The 20,936-nt window shown below is 39.9% G+C and overlaps 3 protein-coding genes across 5 annotated transcripts in view; 1 reads left to right on the top strand and 2 right to left on the bottom strand.

Moving 5' to 3' along the window:
• LOC130554971 (apolipophorins-like) overlaps window positions 1-5,092 on the bottom strand; it is a 16,575-nt gene extending 11,483 nt beyond the window's left edge. For all 3 annotated transcript variants that reach the window (XM_057334912.1, XM_057334913.1, XM_057334911.1), the window contains exons 1-8: window positions 4,962-5,092; window positions 4,778-4,825; window positions 4,551-4,699; window positions 4,330-4,400; window positions 3,911-4,076; window positions 3,625-3,765; window positions 3,114-3,291; window positions 2,861-2,997 (exon numbers count right to left, since the gene is read on the bottom strand). In XM_057334912.1, the coding sequence (XP_057190895.1) occupies window positions 2,861-2,997; window positions 3,114-3,291; window positions 3,625-3,765; window positions 3,911-4,076; window positions 4,330-4,400; window positions 4,551-4,699; window positions 4,778-4,825; window positions 4,962-5,028 (957 nt within the window). In that variant the 5' untranslated portion in view covers window positions 5,029-5,092. The remainder of the gene's footprint in view (window positions 1-2,860; window positions 2,998-3,113; window positions 3,292-3,624; window positions 3,766-3,910; window positions 4,077-4,329; window positions 4,401-4,550; window positions 4,700-4,777; window positions 4,826-4,961) is intronic.
• A 2,143-nt stretch (window positions 5,093-7,235) lies between these two features.
• Window positions 7,236-12,440, top strand: zgc:153115 (uncharacterized protein LOC768186 homolog). Its single transcript, XM_057334812.1, has 3 exons — window positions 7,236-7,305; window positions 7,380-8,008; window positions 9,141-12,440. The coding sequence occupies exons 2-3, from the start codon at window positions 7,504-7,506 to the stop codon at window positions 9,410-9,412; spliced, it is 777 nt and encodes a 258-aa protein (XP_057190795.1). The 5' UTR covers window positions 7,236-7,305; window positions 7,380-7,503; the 3' UTR covers window positions 9,413-12,440.
• An 810-nt stretch (window positions 12,441-13,250) lies between these two features.
• On the bottom strand, window positions 13,251-17,067 carry si:ch211-13f8.1 (uncharacterized). Its single transcript, XM_057334467.1, has 6 exons — window positions 16,552-17,067; window positions 16,023-16,200; window positions 15,690-15,912; window positions 14,689-14,810; window positions 14,429-14,592; window positions 13,251-14,349 (listed from the first exon to the last, which is right to left on the bottom strand). The coding sequence occupies exons 1-6, from the start codon at window positions 16,973-16,975 to the stop codon at window positions 14,156-14,158; spliced, it is 1,305 nt and encodes a 434-aa protein (XP_057190450.1). The 5' UTR covers window positions 16,976-17,067; the 3' UTR covers window positions 13,251-14,155.
• Between the last annotated feature and the right edge of the window lie 3,869 nt (window positions 17,068-20,936).

The following is a 20,936-nucleotide window of genomic DNA, read 5'->3' on the forward strand; positions in this document are numbered from 1 at the left end:
CTGATTTTGTTGAAATTCAACAGACACTGGACTGGAATGGCCACAATACATCTAGAAATACTGATTCAATGAAAATTTGGAATTGTCTCTTAATTTTTTCCATGGCTGTATGCGAGAAACCTGAATTAACAAATGAAAGTTATAAATTAAAGTACATTTACATGATTCATTTGGCAGACTGTCATGGCTCTGCTTCATTTAGTCATGTTTTTCTTGGTCCTGTAGCAGAGTCATGACAAAGCCTTTGGTTATGTGTGGAGAGAAACATATTATTGTCCTTTTGACAATAATATACGTTCTCTCCAGTGTCTCGTCATTGGCCCCGTTCCTCTCGTTTCCTTGTTATCTTTCCCTAAGTGTTTGATTACCCACACCTGCCCTGTGTCGTTATCCCTCGTTTGTGTTCCCCTATAAATGCCCTCTTGTTTCATTGTCCGGTGCTCGTTCGTTGTCTCATGTGCCTGTGTTCGTGTAGTCAAGTGTTTGAGAGATTCTGTCCTGCCTAATTCTCATTGTTGTGAGAATTTTCTGTGTGTGCTTCTGCTGTGCCTTGGATTATTTTCATCTTGTCATAGTAAGTCAGTTAGTTTATTTCCAGTGTTCTGTAGTTAGTCCAGTCAGTTTAGTGTGCCTGTCTAGTCTGTTTATTATTTATCCTCAGTGTTTTACCCCCTTGTGGGTTTTTGTTTTGTGTTTCTTGTTAAGAAATAAAGTTTTGTGTTAACCCCTTCACGGCTGTTGCCTGCGCTTGGGTTCTTCTGCCACAGTCGTAACAGAACGAACGAGCCAAACGCGAACCCAGCAGGCGATATGGATTCGGGCCAGGTATTCCTTCGGTCCCGCGAGGCCCATTTATTATTCGGGTTTTGTCAGGGGAACCACGGGACCAAGGAATTCGCTGAGGCGTTTATGACGGTGGCGAGGGAGACAGACTTCGGAGATGCAGAACTGCAAGTTGTCTTCGACGGCTGTCTCACCCACCGTCTGACGCCTGGCGAGAGGAGGATGTTGAGACCCCTGATGTTCGCCGACATGGTACGGTATGTAGTCAATCGGGACGAGCCCGGGCGGGAGACCCCAGCCCGGGCTTCGGCCTCATTGCCCGTCGTCCCGGAGTACTGCATACTGGCCACTGTCACCCGGGGGGACTCTGCGCCTTCCTCCGCCAACTCCGCAGCCCTTGGTCCTCCTGCAACCCTCCGCGGCAAGCGGGGGAGGAGGGCCTCCGGGGAAGTGTCTACGGACTCTTCCGGGGCGGAGCTAGCCACGCCCTCCACCGCTACCTCGCAGCCGACCACAGGTCCTGCGGTTCGGTTGAAGAAGAAGAGGCAGCGGAGGGGGGTACGGACTCCTGCACAGCCTGAGTCCAGTCCAGCATCCAGTCCGGTGATCCAGTTGGCGTCCAGTCTTGTGTCCAGTCTTGTGTCCGGTCCTGTGTCCAGTCTTGTGTCCGGTCCTGTGTCCAGTCTTGTGTCCGGTCCGGTGGTCCGTCCGGCGTCCGGTCCGGTGGTCCGGCCGGCGTCCAGTCCGGTGCGTCAAGCCCTGTCCAGCCGGCGTCGGGCCCTGTCCAGCCGGCCTTCCAGCCGGCCTTCCAGCCAGCGTCAAGCCCTGTCCAGCCGGCCCTCCAGCCGGCCTTCCAGCCGGTCCCTAGTCCGGCAGCCAAGCCGGCCCCGGGGAGACCCCCAGGGTCAAGGACTGTCCCCCCAGGACTCCCCCTAAGTCCCCTAGGACTACGCGCCCTTGAGCGCAGCCGGGGACTGGGGCTTCTCCTTACCCCCATGGACTGCCCCCTATGGGCCCTGGTTTGGCCCCCTCCTTTTGTTTTTTGTTAAGTACCCCATTCCTTAGTCTTGTTGTCTTGTCTGCCCCTGTCTTGTTCCCATGTTGTCTGTTTTTTCACCGTTCCAGTCTTTGTTCGTTCAGTCTACCTACCTTGTGAGCACTGGAGTGTCATTAAAGGGGGGCTTCTGTCATGGCTCTGCTTCATTTAGTCATGTTTTTCTTGGTCCTGTAGCAGAGTCATGACAAAGCCTTTGGTTATGTGTGGAGAGAAACATATTATTGTCCTTTTGACAATAATATACGTTCTCTCCAGTGTCTCGTCATTGGCCCCGTTCCTCTCGTTTCCTTGTTATCTTTCCCTAAGTGTTTGATTACCCACACCTGCCCTGTGTCGTTATCCCTCGTTTGTGTTCCCCTATAAATGCCCTCTTGTTTCATTGTCCGGTGCTCGTTCGTTGTCTCATGTGCCTGTGTTCGTGTAGTCAAGTGTTTGAGAGATTCTGTCCTGCCTAATTCTCATTGTTGTGAGAATTTTCTGTGTGTGCTTCTGCTGTGCCTTGGATTATTTTCATCTTGTCATAGTAAGTCAGTTAGTTTATTTCCAGTGTTCTGTAGTTAGTCCAGTCAGTTTAGTGTGCCTGTCTAGTCTGTTTATTATTTATCCTCAGTGTTTTACCCCCTTGTGGGTTTATGTTTTGTGTTTCTTGTTAAGAAATAAAGTTTTGTGTTAACCCCTTCACGGCTGTTGCCTGCGCTTGGGTTCTTCTGCCACAGTCGTGACAGCAGACATTTTATCCAAAGCGACTTACAAGTAGGAGAGCAGATAAACATTTAGTCAACACGCTAAACAGTACCGTTAGTTTACAAAGCCATGCTACTAGGAGGATTAAAGCTGGAGTAAGCAAAGGAGAGATTTTTATTTTTTTTGAGAGACAGACATACAGAGTTATTGGTTAGTCAAATAAATGCGGAACAGGTATGTTTTGAGCTGTTTTTTGAAACAGTAATAAGTAATATAATAGTACTTATTATAAGTACAATAATACAATAAAAGTAATAAGCTGAAGTAGCATCTGACCTGCTGTTGATCTGAGAGGTGAGCGCACAACCTCCTCACACTGTTGGTAACCTCCTGAACTGAAGATCCAACATGTCTGCCTGGATTCTGGACTCCAGACTCAAACACAAGACCACTCAAATAGCCTGTGTTCTGTACTGAAATCACAATAGAGAAACATGCAATTTGCAAAAATGTTTAAACACATGTATTTCATTATAATTGAAAAGTAAATGTGAACGTATTGGAACAAGAACATCAGAAGTACACATACCCAAACTCATTGGTATCACTTCAAGTGTCCTGAGGAGAGTTAGGCTTGAAATGGTCTTGGTTTCTGTTACTTCTAACGGGCCTGGTAGTGGAACCAGTGACACTATTTCGGTACAGTTCACCTTGTTCATCATTGTCCCATCGTAGAGCTGGATGCATGTGAGGCTGGCCTTCACTGTCTACTCAAAACACAGAGGAACTTAAATTCATGACTTTTATGACACTTTCTTCTGTGAAACACAACAAAAGATGTCTCAGTGGTTTTGTGTCTATACGATGAAAGGCAAAGCGGGGGTGATGTTGTTCGGTTACCAACGTTGTTCAAAATATCTTTCTTTTGTGTTCTGTCAAACAGGTCACACATGTTTGGAATGACATGAGGATAAGTAAAAAGTTTTTATTTTTGAGTGACTTTTCCTTTATAGTGATTTAACCGTTATTAGAACAATAATGAGAAATGTCCTGACTTCTTGAGTGCCAACGTACAGTAATAGAATAAATGTGTAGCTTACTTTCCCGCCCTCCTTTAGCGGGACCGAGTGCCTCCAAAACTGACCGATTCTGTCACTAAGACACTGCTGCAGGTTTCTGGTTTTTATCAGTGATGTTCCCCTCTGTTCATAAGAACTTGTGCATGTCCCGTACACATCGGTCTGCAGAAAAATGACATCATAAGTCATCAGAATTATTCAGTAATGTTCATAACTTAATAATGATGATATATTCAAGCTTATACATATACATATGGCTCAAATATGAACGTTTTTGAGTGCAAAGCTAGCTACAAAACTCTCTGACCTCTTTCACTGTTTCCCTAGCTCGTCCCGAGTCAGAGGTCTGGAGCATACTCAGAATGGACCTCTTGATGTTTAGGGTCCACACCTGCTCAGCCTCCTGTGGGCAGAGCTTTGTGACCTTTCCCCCCTCAAGCGAGAACTGCAGGGGGTTCTTCTCCAATGACTCTCTGAGGAATCAAAACACCAGATGGACCTTCAACCTCTCACCATCATCCAAGATGACTCCAAACTAACTATTTGCAGCAGTACAAATGTGTCAGTAAAGTATAATAGTGAATGGACAACATGGAGACCTGTGTTGGGGTGTAAACATTCAAAGAACTATGCTCAGCGTTTCAAGTCATTCAGTACTCATTCAGTATTTTCACGCTCAATAAACAAAGAATAACAGTGAAGTATCAACAAAAAGGCTTAGGTTACCTAATGTTTTTCAAGCGTAGCACAGAATTGTCTCTCTTCGATGAGCTATGCTTTATTTGTATGTTCCTCATCTATGCACAAATAAATAGAACAAAAATGAATAAATCACATTTGTATATTATTATTATATAATTTATTATTATTATACAAATATGTATTGGATGTATTTGGGGGTCTTATAGTTTAGTATAATGCTTGTTATAAAATGTATTAGAAGATACCTTTAGAATCATCTCTGGACATCCTTGTCGAACATCAATGTCAACAACACAGTCCAAAGCTAATTGATTTCCCGCTAATGATGGACCTTTCAGGGCATTTGCTATTGTTGTACTGTATCTATAGGTGTGCATTTGCCCCTTCTGCACATCTGTACACACAAATATACATAAACGTATGTCTAAAATAGTATTGGTAAATAAAAAAATATTTTTCATTTTTGCCTTACCTGGGCAAGTAGACTTGCAAAGTTGACCTTGGAGTTTGTGAGCATGAGCTTGAACAAACATGGGTAATAAATCAAGTATTGATTTTAAATATCATGTACACAAAAAGAAAAACACTAAACTTAAAATGATCCTATATTTTGCCTAACAGTCAAAAAGAACTATTGATATTAAACACGCACTTACCAGTGAGAAAGCCAAACACAACAATTAAAGTAAGATTTCTGATCAACAGAAGGTAGACCGAAGACATGGCCAGAATAATTGGATTCGATGTAATGCCCAAGACCAACACTTCACAGAAAAGATCATTACTGGGAAAGCATAACCACATAAGTGAATGGAAAGATGTTGAGCCAAGCCTTAGTAGAAACCCAAAAGACACTCAGGAACCAATCAGAAGACAGACTATCACCAGGGGACCATTCGGCTATCCAAATCTTACAACATCCTGATAGACAACTTTAGCTGAATTTACAATAATATTTTTATCAAACAGTTACAAATCTGGCATAGAAAACAGTTTGTTTGGGGCTTGAGCATTTTATTTTTCAATTGTTTTTGGTTTTAAAATGTTACTCTTATATTATTATTATTGTCTAAATCAAATGTATTTTGATTAGAAAAATTCATTAAATATGAATTCAAATATTTGTTTAAATATTGAAAATATTCAGTCATTCAAAATAAACCTTGAAAAGCAAAAACCTTGATTTTTACATTAATGTGAATTCAAGAAATTTAAGATAAAGAACAGATTTTTTTCTTAGTTAGTTAGAATACACGATTTTTTAGAGTCGATAAATCAACAAAATATTTCTCCATGAAATTAAAAGGAGATTTGATGAATGTCAATAAAGGGCTGCTTTGTATGCTTGTAATAAAATATGGTGCTTTAAGATGTTTCATAATACATTTCATTTGGCACCATCTACTGGGCAAAGTTGAGACTCAGGTCAGGCAATTTAACAATTTCAAACATTTCAGATTCATGTCTATTCCAAATCTGACCTATTCCAAATCTGTATCTTTGCCTTGTTTTTTTCTGTTAAAACACTTAAACAATAATGAGACCAAATAAACAATGCAAAGAAGCTAAATTTGTATTTCGAATTTTGTTAGGTGGGAAATAATTTGCCAATAGAACAATGCAAAATACATTTATTATAGGTCCATATTCAAGTCTCAATAAATCATGCAATTTTGCCTCTTCAGTTTATTTATCATATTTTAAGGCTGATTCAATATTTTTACAGAAAAAAAAATAATGATATTGCACAGTGTAGCCAATGCAAATATTAATTCATTTAGTAGAATATTTCATGAAATGCATCCTGCAAAAACACTTATATTTACCTCTGTGTGTGTGTAACTCCTAAAGGCCCTCTGGCACCTCCTCCCTGATGACCAACACATTTAACACAGAAAATTTTAGGTCAGCTTTATGTTCGCTGTCATATTAATACCTTATTCCTTTCATTTCTCCACTGCACCCTCCACATGTTGGATAAATAGGAAGGAGGCCATGCATGAATCACATCATCTGTTTGAGCTTTCAGGTTGCCCTACTTTATCCTAGTGTGTTTAGTCTCTGATAATCATACTGTGTTTCATGGTTCATTCCTCTATGTAATATTCTGACATCTGATCTATGGGATTAAAGCCTTGTATTGATGACTATTAATGTGCATTCTGATGACAAGTACAGCATACAAAGATGAGTCTTATATTTACGAGAATACGCTTTTACAAACTCAGTTGATGCGCTGTAGGACTTTAACATAGTTTACATAAGTAAAGGGTTTAGAAATGTTGTTAAATGTAAATGTCGAGTGTATATGGGACATGTTGGGCGTTGATTAAAAACAACAAGAACAGACCTAAACTGCGTGGCAGGAGCTAAGTAGCCTTTTTTCCTGGCTTGTAAATGACGACTTTCAGCATATCAAGTATCAAAATTAGTTAGTAGGCAGATACACCTCCCTCTTCGACTTTGATTTTAAAATCTGACAGAACAACACATAAAGCGTGCTGTACTGTGATTATATTTTTGATCGGTTTCGGGTGTAATTTGACTCATCATTAAATAGACTCCTTTCGCTCCACTCCCTTATCGCGCATCAGCTACTCACGTCACTCCATGCGTGTTTCGCTTGGCATGCTTGTAAAATCGTACTACGGCGAAAGGGTTAGCTCATGAATATGAATGACGTCTTGTTGAAGTTGCTCGGCAACCTTCCTGAAGAGTCCCTCACGTAACCTAATTTATTTTTACATTCGATTCGTCAGTTTGCCAGTTTAGAGCCACCTATTTACTAACGTATGCTGTTCACCCAATCAGTATTGCATATTGCATAACACGTACGTGATACGTAATTAATATTCATGAGCCAAACCTTCATCGTACTGGGATTACTAAAGTCTCTACCGGGGGCGTGGCGTGTGCTTAGCCGGTTGTAGCAGCAGCAGACACAATGAAACGAGGAGCAATGTAGGACACCACGTTGGGGCTTGAAACGCAGACACCCCGGTAGCGTGTTTTTTCAACTTAATTTCAGACATTTTTGTCTTTCATTTGATTTATTTATTTTGTATCTATCGTAGATAGAGACCCGAGTCGCCGATGAGAAAAACGCGGAGTTAAAAATCTCTGGAGAACAACTGACCGAGCTCAGGAAACGAGGCTCTCCTTAACTTTTGCTTTGTCGTTAAACGCAGTCGCGATATAATGTCGTTCGCTTATTCGGATTATTTAGCCGCAGAGTGCCTGGTGTCGATAGCCAGCGGTCCCGTACTCCATCGACCCACCCCGGTGTCTGGTGCGGCTCAGGCCCTTCCGCAGGGCCTTACTGCCGGGGAGCCAGACGGGTCGAGCGAGGACAGGGAGGTGCGGGAGACGCTCCGGTTAGAGGGGGCCAATATGATGACGGTGGCGGAGATCCTCACCGACCTGCACGGCAATTTTCGTCCTATGTCGGCCTATTCCGAAAGCAGCAACTCGTCATGCGGAGAGAGCGGTTACACCACGTTGTCAGACTCCACCACCCCAACGCCGACCATGACCCCCTCTGCCACCCCTGTCCCGGGACAGTACAATAACACCCCCCAGCAGATTTGGGGAGGAGGGGGAGCACCCCGGTCCCCAACCAAGCGTCACCCCTGTACTTTCAACGGGTGTGATAGGGTGTACGGCAAATCATCCCACCTGAAAGCGCACATCAGAACACACACAGGTAACGTTAAGACAAACCACATGGTAGAAGATGAGCGCTAATGTTACAGATAGCATATTGGTATATAGCATTTATTGTTATATAATGTACCCATTATATACAGATCGCTTTTGCTATTACCTTGGATCAAATGTAAACTTATATGACGTAAGCAAGTATACATACATTTTCCACGCTGCTTGCATTGTATTAGAAATGGGTACAGTTTGGATAGCATTAAATGGCTATTAGGAAGAATTTTAGGCATAGGCCTTATGCACTGCGTATGTGTTTTATTACACGTTTTGGATAGGGGAACTTTTATTCGTGCCAGTCGTTTGTTTGTTGACTGGGCCTCTTCCTGTCAGCACTCATCAACGGCGATTAATAGATGTGTTACAAGTGAATTTGTGGATAATAATGTAATTTACTATTCGTTAGCTGAACAAAAGAGTGGAAAAACTCCCAACTGAGGCCGCCGGACAAAGAAAGTTTATGAACAAAGGAAGGAGCGTGTGAGGGAGGACCGAGTATAGTAGTGTAGTGACGAACCCCATATTTGCATATGAACAGAGCTCGAGCACAAACCGCGTGCGCGCGCCCCGTCTGCCCAGGTTCCCATTTAAATGCACCTTCTGTTATTTGACTAAAGCTAAAAGAGCTTGTAAGCCACGCACCTGGCCTCTCATTATGCGCCATTCAGTTTGCAAAGTTTACTGTATGTACTTGAAATGTTGTACAGTATGGTCAACAGGGTGATGGCGTTCAAGCAAAAAGTACAGTACTGTGTACACTAATAATTTGGTAGTACACCATGATAACTAAGAGAACACTAATACAGTTGTTAGGATAGTTCTTAAAAGTACTAGTGTAGTGGCTAGTACACAAAGAAAACCCAAGTTGTGTTCTAGTAATCAAATTCTAGTAGAACAACAGTACACTTGTACTATTAAAAGAAAATTTGTACAATAATAGTGCACAAAAAGCAGCATGTCAGTTTATAGTTTGTAGTGCACTAACCGAATAATACTATAGTAGTTCCTTGTAATTCATTAAGAACACTTGATTTTATGTGTACTACTGCTTTAAACAAATTCCACCAATCACTCTTAAATATATTACATACAGCTAATTCTCCATGTTAATTTTTTAGGTGAGAGGCCTTTTCCCTGCACTTGGCCTGACTGCGAAAAAAAATTTGCACGTTCAGACGAGCTAGCCCGGCACCTGCGCACGCACACGGGCGAGAAGCGCTTCCTGTGCCCCCTCTGCGATAAGCGCTTCATGCGCAGCGACCACCTCATCAAGCACGCTCGTCGGCACCCCAACTTCCACCCCTCCATGATCAACCGTAAGGTCTCAGTTCAAGGATCTGCCTCCGCCCAGCCCTCTCCCTCCTCAGAGTACGCCAGCACTGCCGAGTAGACACACCCACTGCCTCACCGGGACCTCGATCAGACCCCTGTTTTCTGCACTGTGACCACCATCCCTGTAAGACGCAATGCAGTCTGATTCGATCACTGTGCATGCTGGGATCTTTTGAGCTCAGTTCTTACTTCCACAGGCCAAAAAACGGAGAACTTCATGTCTTCCTCTGAACCCCTTTCGTAATGACCAAAATGGGCGACGGAGACACAAACTCTTAAGCACATTCCCCTGATATGCCAGAGTCATGCGATTATATGATCACATGGCTGGCAAGTGATGCCGAATACATTGTTGATCTTAATTGTGCCTGCTTTGGGTGAAATGTATTGTGAGATGTTTTTGGGCGCATGTTGACAAAATGGCCACCAGGAGTTTTCCAACAACACTTGTGTTATTTGTCATCTAGCCTAGCATCACTTGTCAGCCATGTTTTATAACCTCTGAAAGGATCTCCTGTTTCCTGTCTTTCCATCTATTGTCGAAAATTTAGCACAACCTTGTTTGTCTTGTCTTTTTGTACAGCCAGAATAGCAAACTCCCGCTGATCTGTTTTGCTTGTCCACACATAATGTACGATACAATAACCACATTGATTTGTAGTATTGTTATCACAACGTTTACCTACATTGACGTCGTGCGTTTTTAAAACGTTTGGTATAAACTTAGTCGGGTATTTTCATTCCTTAATCTAATAAGATCCTCAATGCCCATTTAAAGAAAACATTGCTTATAATTAAAACCGAAATGGCCAGTGAGTTTCCGTTAGGTAGAAACACTGCCTGTATTTCCACAGCTTTCCCTACTGAAATTATTGAAATCATAATAACTTATTGGCATTTTATTTTACTTTTTTGCTTACGTTTTCTACTTGGATCAGCATGGCGTCTAAAATAGCCTTTTAGTTTTTTTAATCACTTATAGCCCATGCATCTATTATTGCTTTGCGCATCGAGGAACTTGTGTTTGTCCATGTAATGTTGACATGTTGATACATGTAGCGATGTGTTTAATAGTAATGTGGATATGTGTAGATAATATCTATGCTCGAAGCTTCAATGGTTAAGATGTTATTATATAAACTACTAAAAGGAATACTTATGACAGTACACGCTTGAATAGAATAGAGTGCTGCTTGTGTGCGAATGTTTGCGCGTCACGTTTGTATGTATATTCACGCGGGGGAAGAACGCGAACTGTCGCGAACTCTACCTGAACTGTCCCGTCTGCGGACCTCTTACAACTATCTCAGAGAACAAAGAACACATCAGGAAACTCAGAAAGCCTTAAATACGTTGACTTGTTTTGCACCATTGTTTACTGTTTGATATTTTCTACAGGTATGCCGGCAGGCATTGATCTACTCAACTAAAGAAATACAAATGCAATATTGCACTTTTTTCTTACTGGTATTGTCAATGATATTATTCGTCTGCTAGTGTGATGGGTTACACTTTATGCTACTGCATAGTTCTTCTACAATATGAACACTGTGGAAGGGGGTAAAGACCTGTCACAATAAATCGATACATTAGTCTCAATATGCACATTTGTCTGTGTGTGGACAAAGTGATTTTTGTGGCATTTTCAGTTTCGTTTGTATTATTTCCTTCACGTTCTGTAGTATCAAATCAACTCTGTTACATCAGTAACCGATTCAAACGCTTACAAGTTTGTCTGCTGTCTTTCTGGTTCTCAAACCTACAGATAACATTTTAATACTGTATAATACAGTTTGTCTGGGAAAAAATGTTTTTCTGTGCTAAACATGCAATACTCAACGTACTTCAGGTAGCTGCAGGCAGATATCTGAAGTGCAATGATAAATACTTTCTCAACAATAACAAACCAAACCAGAATAGTATCTAAGACTATATGTATTCAGTAGCCAATTAAATGATGTATTCCTAAAACTGCTTTGTAGGTTTGGCCACAAATCTCTTTCAAAGGCCTTAAGAGCTGTTTTCTTCCAATCAGATGCATGGTTTGAGTTGTCTTTGTATCTGTTGTACTGTGTTTGGCTAATGCACTATTACATCAATGGTACACTGTGCTATGCTGCAGCGGGTTTTGTATGTGATACTGGACCATTGTGATGTGTCTTTTGATTTTCACTTACAATGCCCTCTTTTAGCAGTCTGGAGTCAACTTTGCATTTGAGATACCTCCCATTATGCTCCACACATTTGTAGCTAGAACTCTGGACAGTCTGTGCTATCACAAACCACTGGATCAAGTCTTGATTTGTTTTTAATTGTGTGTTTTGAGGTCTTTCATTTCAGTGATTATTATCTTTTGTATTGTTTGGTTTGTTGTATTGAAAGGTCTTGTTTCTTATGCTTTGTATTAGATTGTGTACTATAGGTGTCTCTAAAGTATAGCTTAGCAATCATATAGCAAAGAGAGGTCTTGCTCTATAGTTCCTTCAGGAAAATGCTGCATCATTTGCTTTTTTTTAGCATCTATTTCTCTGTATATCAAAAGCAGGTTAGCTGAGATATGTGTGTGAGTGTGGTTGCTTTAAATCTAATTGCTAGATTGAGAATTTGTAGAGGGATGACTTTATTTCGAGAACTGCTTTGTTGCTTGGCGTACAATCTATACATTGTTCATCCTGAAGTTTTTTACACACTAAACTGACTGGCAGACAGTCTACAGTAAATCACACTAGAGTTATGTCTAAAGAGATCTTTTCATGGTCTCAATCTACAGCCATGTCCCATATCAGTGGACAAGCGGGTTTAGTCTGTACAAATGCTTCCATGTATCTCCTCAGGTGATGAAACTAAATGTTGAAATCTCTGTTCTTCTGGAGCAGGACCTAATGTTAAGCATTCTTTTCATTTGCTTTGTTTTGCGGTATTCTGCTTTAATTATTTATTACTTGCTATTGTTTTGATGTGCTTTAAAATATCTTTTTTCAGTACTTATTTGTGGTATGAGACTTGACTAATAATTTGATTTGAGAAATTGATTCATTGTTTGCCTCCAAAAAACCCTCCAGTGCTTTTTAAATAATAAACTGATAAAGAGTTAACTGGTGTTTTTGTGTTTATTACTTTTAATGACTTGGATATTATAAAAGGTTTTTCCTTCTAATTATTGTATAATTATAATACATGCAGATTTTATGGACTCATTAACCCTTTTATGCATAGACAGTGGACAGCTAACAAAAATCCATTTCTTGCGTTTGCATGGGGTTTGATGGCATAGCATCAGCCACTATATCATATAAAATGCCCATTCTAGTTGAAATGAAGAGTGGAAAGTGAAAAAATGTGTACAGTCCAAAATCTTGTTTCATGCCCCAAGAGCAATACAAACACATGAAAAACTTCATGACTGAGGATACCATAATTCATGCATAAAATGGTTTAATTGAGAATTTATGAATAGCTGAGTTTCATAGCATGATGACAGTCTTTTTTATTTTACATCAAGGTTTAATTTTACACTGAAAAAATTGCAATAAGTCCTCCAACTCATACGACCACATTGGTCGTTTACAACGTTCCCCAAATACGACCCATGGAGCGTTTCCTAAAATAGCGCTTCTACCGGCAGCAGGAGGAGTTGTCTACCGTAATTATACAATTATATATTGCGCTATTATTTTGCAATAATGACACGTATTGGAGTGTGATTCTCACTTTAAACTGTCAGGATGAACTTTATTTACATTACAAATGACACCATTCACGCATTTTGAGCAAGCAACGTAACCCCTTTATTTATTGTATAACATAAAACACAGCATATAAAACACTCACAATTGTTTTTCAAAACGGACAAATATTCCAAGTGTACCGATGTCAAACGATCGATTTTTATGAGGAAAAGACGCTGAAATGAGCACAATCTGCAGTTAATCTTCACGTCCTGTGAACTTCCGGGTTTAACACTCATTTAAAATTACCGCCAGACGAAGTGATAGGTTATGGAAGCATATTGGTAGCAATTATCAAATTGAAATGCAATTTTCAAAATGGCAATGCATTTATGTCTTTAAATATACATTTAAAACAACATATGTGCAACATTAGGTGCAAAATGTAAATGAAAATTCAATAATACAATTGACATTTGTCCGTTCCTACACTACTTTTAATATGTATTTTAAACATATTTTAACTCTCTTTAAGTTGCAAAATTCAAATGAAAATGCATTCCCCGGATTGAGTATATGTGTTTAAGATAGCCCAGCAAAACTGTAGCAAAATGATAATTCAAATGTTACTTTCTCTAAATGCATTAACATTAACAGGTTGAACATTTGGGATTGCATTTTCATTACACACAGCTACCGAGTGTTGCAAAATTCAATGTGGACTTGAAAATGCATTTCGAGCTGGCCACGCCCCCTCCCTGATACAGCATCATTGCGTGTCATTTTACATACTGCATTGCCATTTTGCAAATTGCATTTCAATTTGATAATTGCTACCAATATGCTTCCATAATTATATAACTGTAGCATTTATCAAATTGTTAATTTAATCAGTTTGTCTGCCTCCTAACATGAGCCATTAAAATTTGATTATAATAATAAGAAAGAGACCATGTGGCCGGAATGTTAAAAGCCACCAGGTTGTTTTTTTATTTCATTGCTCTGTAAACAACATATTGTCATTCTACATGCTCTTAACTTATGACTGGACAATTTTACTGACAGTTCAATCACGGTTCAAAATTTTCTGTCAGTCATCCTTTTCATAAATCCCCTGTCATTTTTGTTGTACATCAGTGCTTAATCCAGGAATTTGGACAAATTCGTATCTTGGCTTTGCTCTCACGGGTCATAAGGCATGTAACCTGATCTAAGGTCAGTCCAGCAATAATTTTCCCATTCACTTCTAGAATCTCATCTCCAACACCCAGTAGTCCAGTGTAGATGTTCTCGGTGGGACTGTCTCCAACCCGTTCCACATATATACCTGTAAAACCAAAGCATACTGTAATACATCCTTGAACTTTATAGAAAATATGCTTTGAATCCTCTCAAATATAGTCTACCTGAGTCAGGTCTTCCTTTACCCCTGGAAATGACAAAGCCAAAGGGTGCGTTGGCAGGTCTGATGAGCTCAATGAGCAAAGTTCCATCAGGAAAAGCTTGGACAAGGCGTCCTAGAGGACCGGTTTCGCGAGAATCCTCTAGTGCCTCATCTTTCTCAAGCTCCCTGCAACATATTATGACATTAACAGAGTGTGGCACATCTGCCTTTCTGTCTGAATGGGTCACAATTATTTTAAGACATTAAAAGAACTCTTCACACCTGGATGCCAAACTCAGTGGTAGTGGTAACTCTCCTAGTATAGTAGAACTTTCAAACTTTCTCTTTGGGGACTGGAGACTTTGGACAGAAGAGACTTTGCGCAATTGAGTCAGAGGAGACTGCTGTGGGTAGACAGCAACAACACAATAGTGAAACACAGGTCTCTTTTTATAAACAGTAATTATTGACATTTAATGCATTTGTATTTAACTGGCATGTTCAAATTCTGAATTTTTCCCTTTACAGTAATCAGGATTACATCTGGCGAAAGGCAGTGTTAAGTGTTATATTATTTATGAAAAATTTAAGTTTTTTGATTCATATTTAATTTATTTGCTTTAGAATAGACTTTCTTTTTACCTAGACATGTTCTTGATGGGTTTTAGAAAATTACACACACACACACACACACACACACACACATATATATGGGTAGTTGACAGATACACTGTAGATTTGTCCTATGGTGTGACAACAAAAATTTAGAAAACAAACTGTTAAAGGGATAGTTCACCTAAATTCTGTCATTATTTACACGCCCTCTCGTCAATTTAAACCTGTATGACTTGCTTTCTTCTGCAGAACACAAAGGAAGATATTTTGAAAAATGTTGGTAACAGAAAACTGTTGGTCCCTATTGACTTGCATTGGTTTTGCGTCTATACAATTCAATGGGGACCAACGGTTTTTGGATTGCAGAAGAAAGAAAATCACACAGGTTAAAAATGACAACCGGGTGAGTAAATGATGACAGAATTATCATTTTGAAGGTGACCTGTATGGAAAGCAGTAGTTATTTTTTTCTGTTCATTTTTCCAGGTTGATTAAAGTATCTCATAACATACAGTAAATGTATTATGATCAGCAGACTAACCACTTGATGGGTTTTTCAATTTCATTTAACAAAGCCAGAGATCATTAAACTATCTCCCAGGATATTGTGGCGTGTCTGGTGGATTAAATCTTTAATGAACAATTCTGAATGCTGACAACATACTTACTACATGCAGAGACTGGAGAGATGGAGTTCTCTGCAGAGGGATCAGGCCTCTGTGTGTTGGACTGGGGGAGGCAGAAGAACTGTAGCGGCCAGTGGGAAAACACAGATGCTCCATGCTGTTGTAGCGCCTGCCATTCACCAGTTTACCTACACTGTTTAGTCCCATAGCTGAGAAAAAGCGACGAAGGGATAATTTAGGCCTTGTTTCCCGCACCCCTGCTCTCCTGCAGTACATATAGACGTGAGTGAAGTCCATAGTGAGATCAATAAACGATTACATGTAAATGTATACAAAAAAGTCATTGTACCAAAAACTTGTAATGATGTATCTTACCTACACCCAGTCAAACTATCATCACACAGCATTTCAAATTTTCGGTGCTCTGATCTCAGAAGTTCTGCCCTCAGATCTGACTTGGACGTAGCTCTTAGGGTTGGTCGGCATTCTGAGGGAACAGGGGTTGTGGAAACGCTTCTGGGATCCCTGTAGACACCATCACTTGCTAAATGACCTGATGCACAATAAACGCAAAAGGTTATATTGCCACATTGAACTGTTTTAATCATTAGTTCATATTCTTTTTTTTCTTTTTTTTGTACCTGTCTCAACATTACCACACAGTAAAATCGCCAGTGTTAAAAATGTCAAATTAACTCTCACAGTGTTTATATAATCCACACTTTGAGAGTGTGGATTATATATACACTGTGAGTGTTAATTTGACCCTTTTGAACACTGGCGATTTTGATGTGCAGTCAAATCGTATTGTTTACTGTCATGGTGATGCATTAAACATGATGGGTAATGGTCTGTTTTTGTTAAACAAAGAAAAATATCCTTTGTTCTACGTAAATTACCTTACCAGTGACTGTGTCTCCAGCAGTGTCCCATATTGTTAAAGCCTGAAGGTCCGTGGTCAGCATAGCTGAAGTATACCTGAGAGAGGATGGTCTGATACAAGAAGTCAGTCCTGAGGTGACTGGAAGCACCTGTGGTGAGGCATTGAGAGTGACACTAAGGTGCTCATCGGCTTGAACGTTTTCTTGGTGAGAGCCTCCATCCAGTTTGTGGTCAAGGTGAATTAGGTGGTAGTGAACCGAGGGCATTAGCTTAACCACCCGTGGCCCAGTCTGCTTGCTCTTGGAACCTGATTTCAGAGCCGATTTGATAGGAAGCTGAGGTGAATCAGTTGAGGTTTCACTCTGTGTAGGCGTCTTCAAAACTTTAGAACGAGTAGTTTGATCCTCCAGACTTGATCTGGTTTTGGAGTTCCTTCTCCAGCCCATAGATCCTGACTCCGAGCGTATGGACCGAGACCTGTTTCAACTCTGCTTTCCCCTTTCCTGCTCCTCCTCCTGAGTTTTCCAAACCCTGACACGCTCTCACCTGCATTACCCACACCTTGTTTTCCCACACTTTCATCCAAACTCTGACCTCTAGTCAAAGAAATGCCTTCCATAAAAGTAGGAGAGATGGTTTCATGACTTGTTTGGTCAGGGGTGGCCCATCGAGGACTTGTCTTACCCTGAGAATCTGTGCCACCGTGAGTCGGCTTAGAAGAAAAGTCATTGGTCTGCGCAGGTCTCAAGATGCTTCCACAGACTTCACACGTCCTGAGAATTTCTTCTTTTGGAACCATGGCAGCCAAACACTCTCCCTCATTGGTCAATATAGCCACAGGGATACCAACGTTAACCCAATTTATTGCACTCCCTCTGCTTTCCTCAGGTTCTGGTTTGTGCTGATGGGTAGACTGGGATTTCTCCACCACCACTGGACCACGTTGACGTACCCGGTCTAAGTATCGTCGTTTAGCTTCCTTTTCTGACTCGTCTTCGAAACGTACTCTTGTGGGTGACTGTCCACATTGGCGCATGCGCACCCCTCGTTCATGAGGATATGAAGCCACCTGCTCTTGAGCTGTCACAATAACAGCACTGTGCACTGTAGGTGAAACAGTGATTGGTAACAGCTTCCTACAAAGCAAAGGCAAGAGTTGTTAGAGAACACCTGGATACTTCTGTCATTTTATTATCTATATTATGTCACAGCATAATGTTACATAATTATCATGTAAAGCTGACAAAGAACATAAAATATAAGAGGATTTTTATGTGCATTTAGGTTTGTATTATCAGAAAATATGACTAGAAATCAACTTCACAAATATACGCCACAGAAAAATTAAGAGACCATTTCAAACAGCATTTTTAGTTTTTCTGAATGTACTATCTATATGTGTTTAGGTAAAAAAAAGTTTTGTTTCAATCTGTGAACTGAATATTTCTCCCAAATTTCAAACAGAAATATTCTTTCTATTTGCATTTATTTGCAGAAAATAAAAAATGGAGAAACAGGTCAAAATACCAGAAAAGATGCTCTGCAAAGAAAACAAGCTTATATTCACTTTTAGACAATACAACTGTACTATTTGTACATGTATTTAAGAAAAGTTTACATTGTTTTATTTTTTATTTTCATGTGTCTTGTCTTGCTGTCAGTCTTTCACATTGCTGTTGGATGAATTTAGGTCACTCCTGAGGTTTGAGTTTGTTGAAATTCAACAAACACTGGATTGCAATGGACAAAATACATCTAGAAATGCTGAATAAATAAAAATTTGGAGTGGTCTCTTAATTTTTTCTGTGGCTGTATGTTATATGCAATATATGTGATTATGTAACATGAAAGCACATATTTTGTAAAGAACTACTTCGTTTTAATACTAGACATGGTCATGATTCTAGAAAGGAGAATCAAGGCAGTGTTTTTTATTATAAGTGATAACAAACTGATCTGAAAACAATAAGGTCTCTGGTATGTGTTTAGTTTATTGTTAGTATTAGATCAGATCAGTGAAAAGGACATCATTTACGTATGTTAAACACCAAGAAGCAAATAAAAAAGTGCAGAGGTGACTTACAGGCTCTCCTTTTGAGCAGTGCAGGTGGAGTTTTCACTTTTCGGGATTTGAGAACGTGCTTTTAATCGAGCTCTTTCTAACAGACGCTTTGCTTGCTCATGACGTGGGCTAAGAATTACGTCAGTGCTGGCAATCAGGGGTCTGTGCAGAACAGATTAAAGGTTTTATACTTTTATTTAACAATTATTCTGAATAGAATATTTTGATGGTTTTGATTTGTCAGTCATCTACATAATAAAAGGCTCTTCTGTTATCATATTTTATGTCCTACTTTACTCATTTACAAGATTAAAGTGTATCAAATTAAATTTTATTATAAATCTAAATGCTTTTGTGCTTGCATAAACATTGGGTTATTAGTAGGATGATCTTGTATCATACAATCCAAGCACCACAAATCAGAAACCATTCAATGTTTGGAGTGCCAGATTAATAATTCTGTTTTACTTAATCTCTGCCATGGCCATGTTATGCGCATGCTGAGGGTGGTTTTAATCTTAGAATGATGGGATATTTGTTTTTCATATGGACTTGTATTCTGTCCAGAGGTCTATCACAAATGCAAATTAATAAACCTTTTTGATAGTGTGTTTGTTGAGAATGTCACTTACTTATAATTAAACACAGGCTCCTTTGTGATGACTGCTGAATACAAATCCTCTACTTTGTAAGAAGATAAATCTGTGTAAAAACACAAAATAACAGACTCTGCTGTGGAATAACAATACAAACTACACAGTGCAAATAATATAAACCTATTGAACCCTTTTCTTCTAGCTTTCTGAGCCAGAGCTCAGCCTGCTGTTACGTTACACAACACTCCTGAAAACCAAGCCAGCAGAATCCAGTCTTTCTCGACATCATGCAATATTAAAATACTGTTATCTCCACCAGTCCACTTTCACAGCCCCTCCCCCCACATCTGTAATCACGGACACAGGCACATCTGTTCTGAGAGATCATACTAACCTTCCTGCTGTGGGTTCTGGCTCGGTGACCCATGGGTGACTAATGCTGGTTAAATCATGAATACAATGAAAACGTGTCCAAGGCAATTATCACCAGATGAATTGCTTTGTGTTATGTGACATTAAAAAATAAGTGTGTTAATGTATCAGATATGTTTTGGAAAGTACAGTACATTCTTTGTAACCTTCTGTGTAGACAGGACAGATCCCTTCTGGAAAATCCAGAGAATAGTGATAATTCAACCAAAAATAAAATGTTGTCATCATTTTCTCACCCTCATGTAGTTCAAGACTTTGTCTATTCTGAAAAAGACAAAAAAAGATATTTTGAAGAATGTTGGTAACCAAACAACACTGGCCCCCATTGACTTCCACTGTATTGACACAAAACTGTCATGGTTCTGCCCCACCTTGTCTTGCTTTTCTTGACCTAGTGGCAGAACCATGATAGAACCTCTTGTTTTATGTGGAGAGTGACGTTTTGTCCCTGTTGGTCTTCCACTCTCTCCGGTGTGGCGTCTCTGTTCCCGCCCTTTCGTCTCCTCCTTATTGTTTAATTAGTTCATGCCCCGCACCTGCTTCCTCTTGATTTGTCCCCTTTATAAGGTCCCTGTGTTTTCTGTCCTGTGCTGGATCATTGTTCTGTTGTGGCATGTGGGTGAGTTACTGGTCTGTAGTTAGTTTAGTTTATTGTGGTTATGTCAAGTGTTGTTATTATTTCTATTCTAGTTAGTCCCTGTCCTTGTTGCCAAGTTTTGTTATGTTCCCCCACGTGGGTCTTTGTTTTGTATTTTTTAGTTATAATTAAAGTCTGTCTTGTTAACCCCTTACCCGCTGTCTGCACTTGGGTCCTCTGTCCATGTATCCATGTCTCTTACCCCGAGTACCGTGACACAAAACCACTGCAACACTGTGGAAGTCAATGGGGGATGAGATCTGACATTCTTCCAAAATATCTTCTTTTGTGTTCAAAATAAGATAGAGTCATAGGTTTTGAATGACTTCAGGGTAAATAAATGATCACAGAATTTTAATTTTTGGGCAAACTTAAGCTAAACGGTAGCTATTTTCTACCTTTGTCCAAGCTGGTCATGAGCTGGTTGACCAAGTTGTGGCTGGTTTGTTGCACGTAAACTAACAAAATGTTTTAAACCGGGATTTAATGGGATTGTTTGCACAAAATTTTATCATTTACTCACCTTCGATTGTTCCAAACCTGTATAAATTTCTTTGTTCTGCTAAACACATAAGACATTTTGGAAGAATGTCAGATCTCATCCCCCATTGACTTCCACTGTGTTTATTTTCCCTATGGCAGTATATGGGGGACGAAATCTGCCTGGTTACTCAATTCAA

This window comes from Triplophysa rosa, linkage group LG5, assembly GCF_024868665.1.
Source record: "Triplophysa rosa linkage group LG5, Trosa_1v2, whole genome shotgun sequence".
Classification (NCBI taxonomy): Eukaryota; Metazoa; Chordata; class Actinopteri; order Cypriniformes; family Nemacheilidae; genus Triplophysa; species Triplophysa rosa.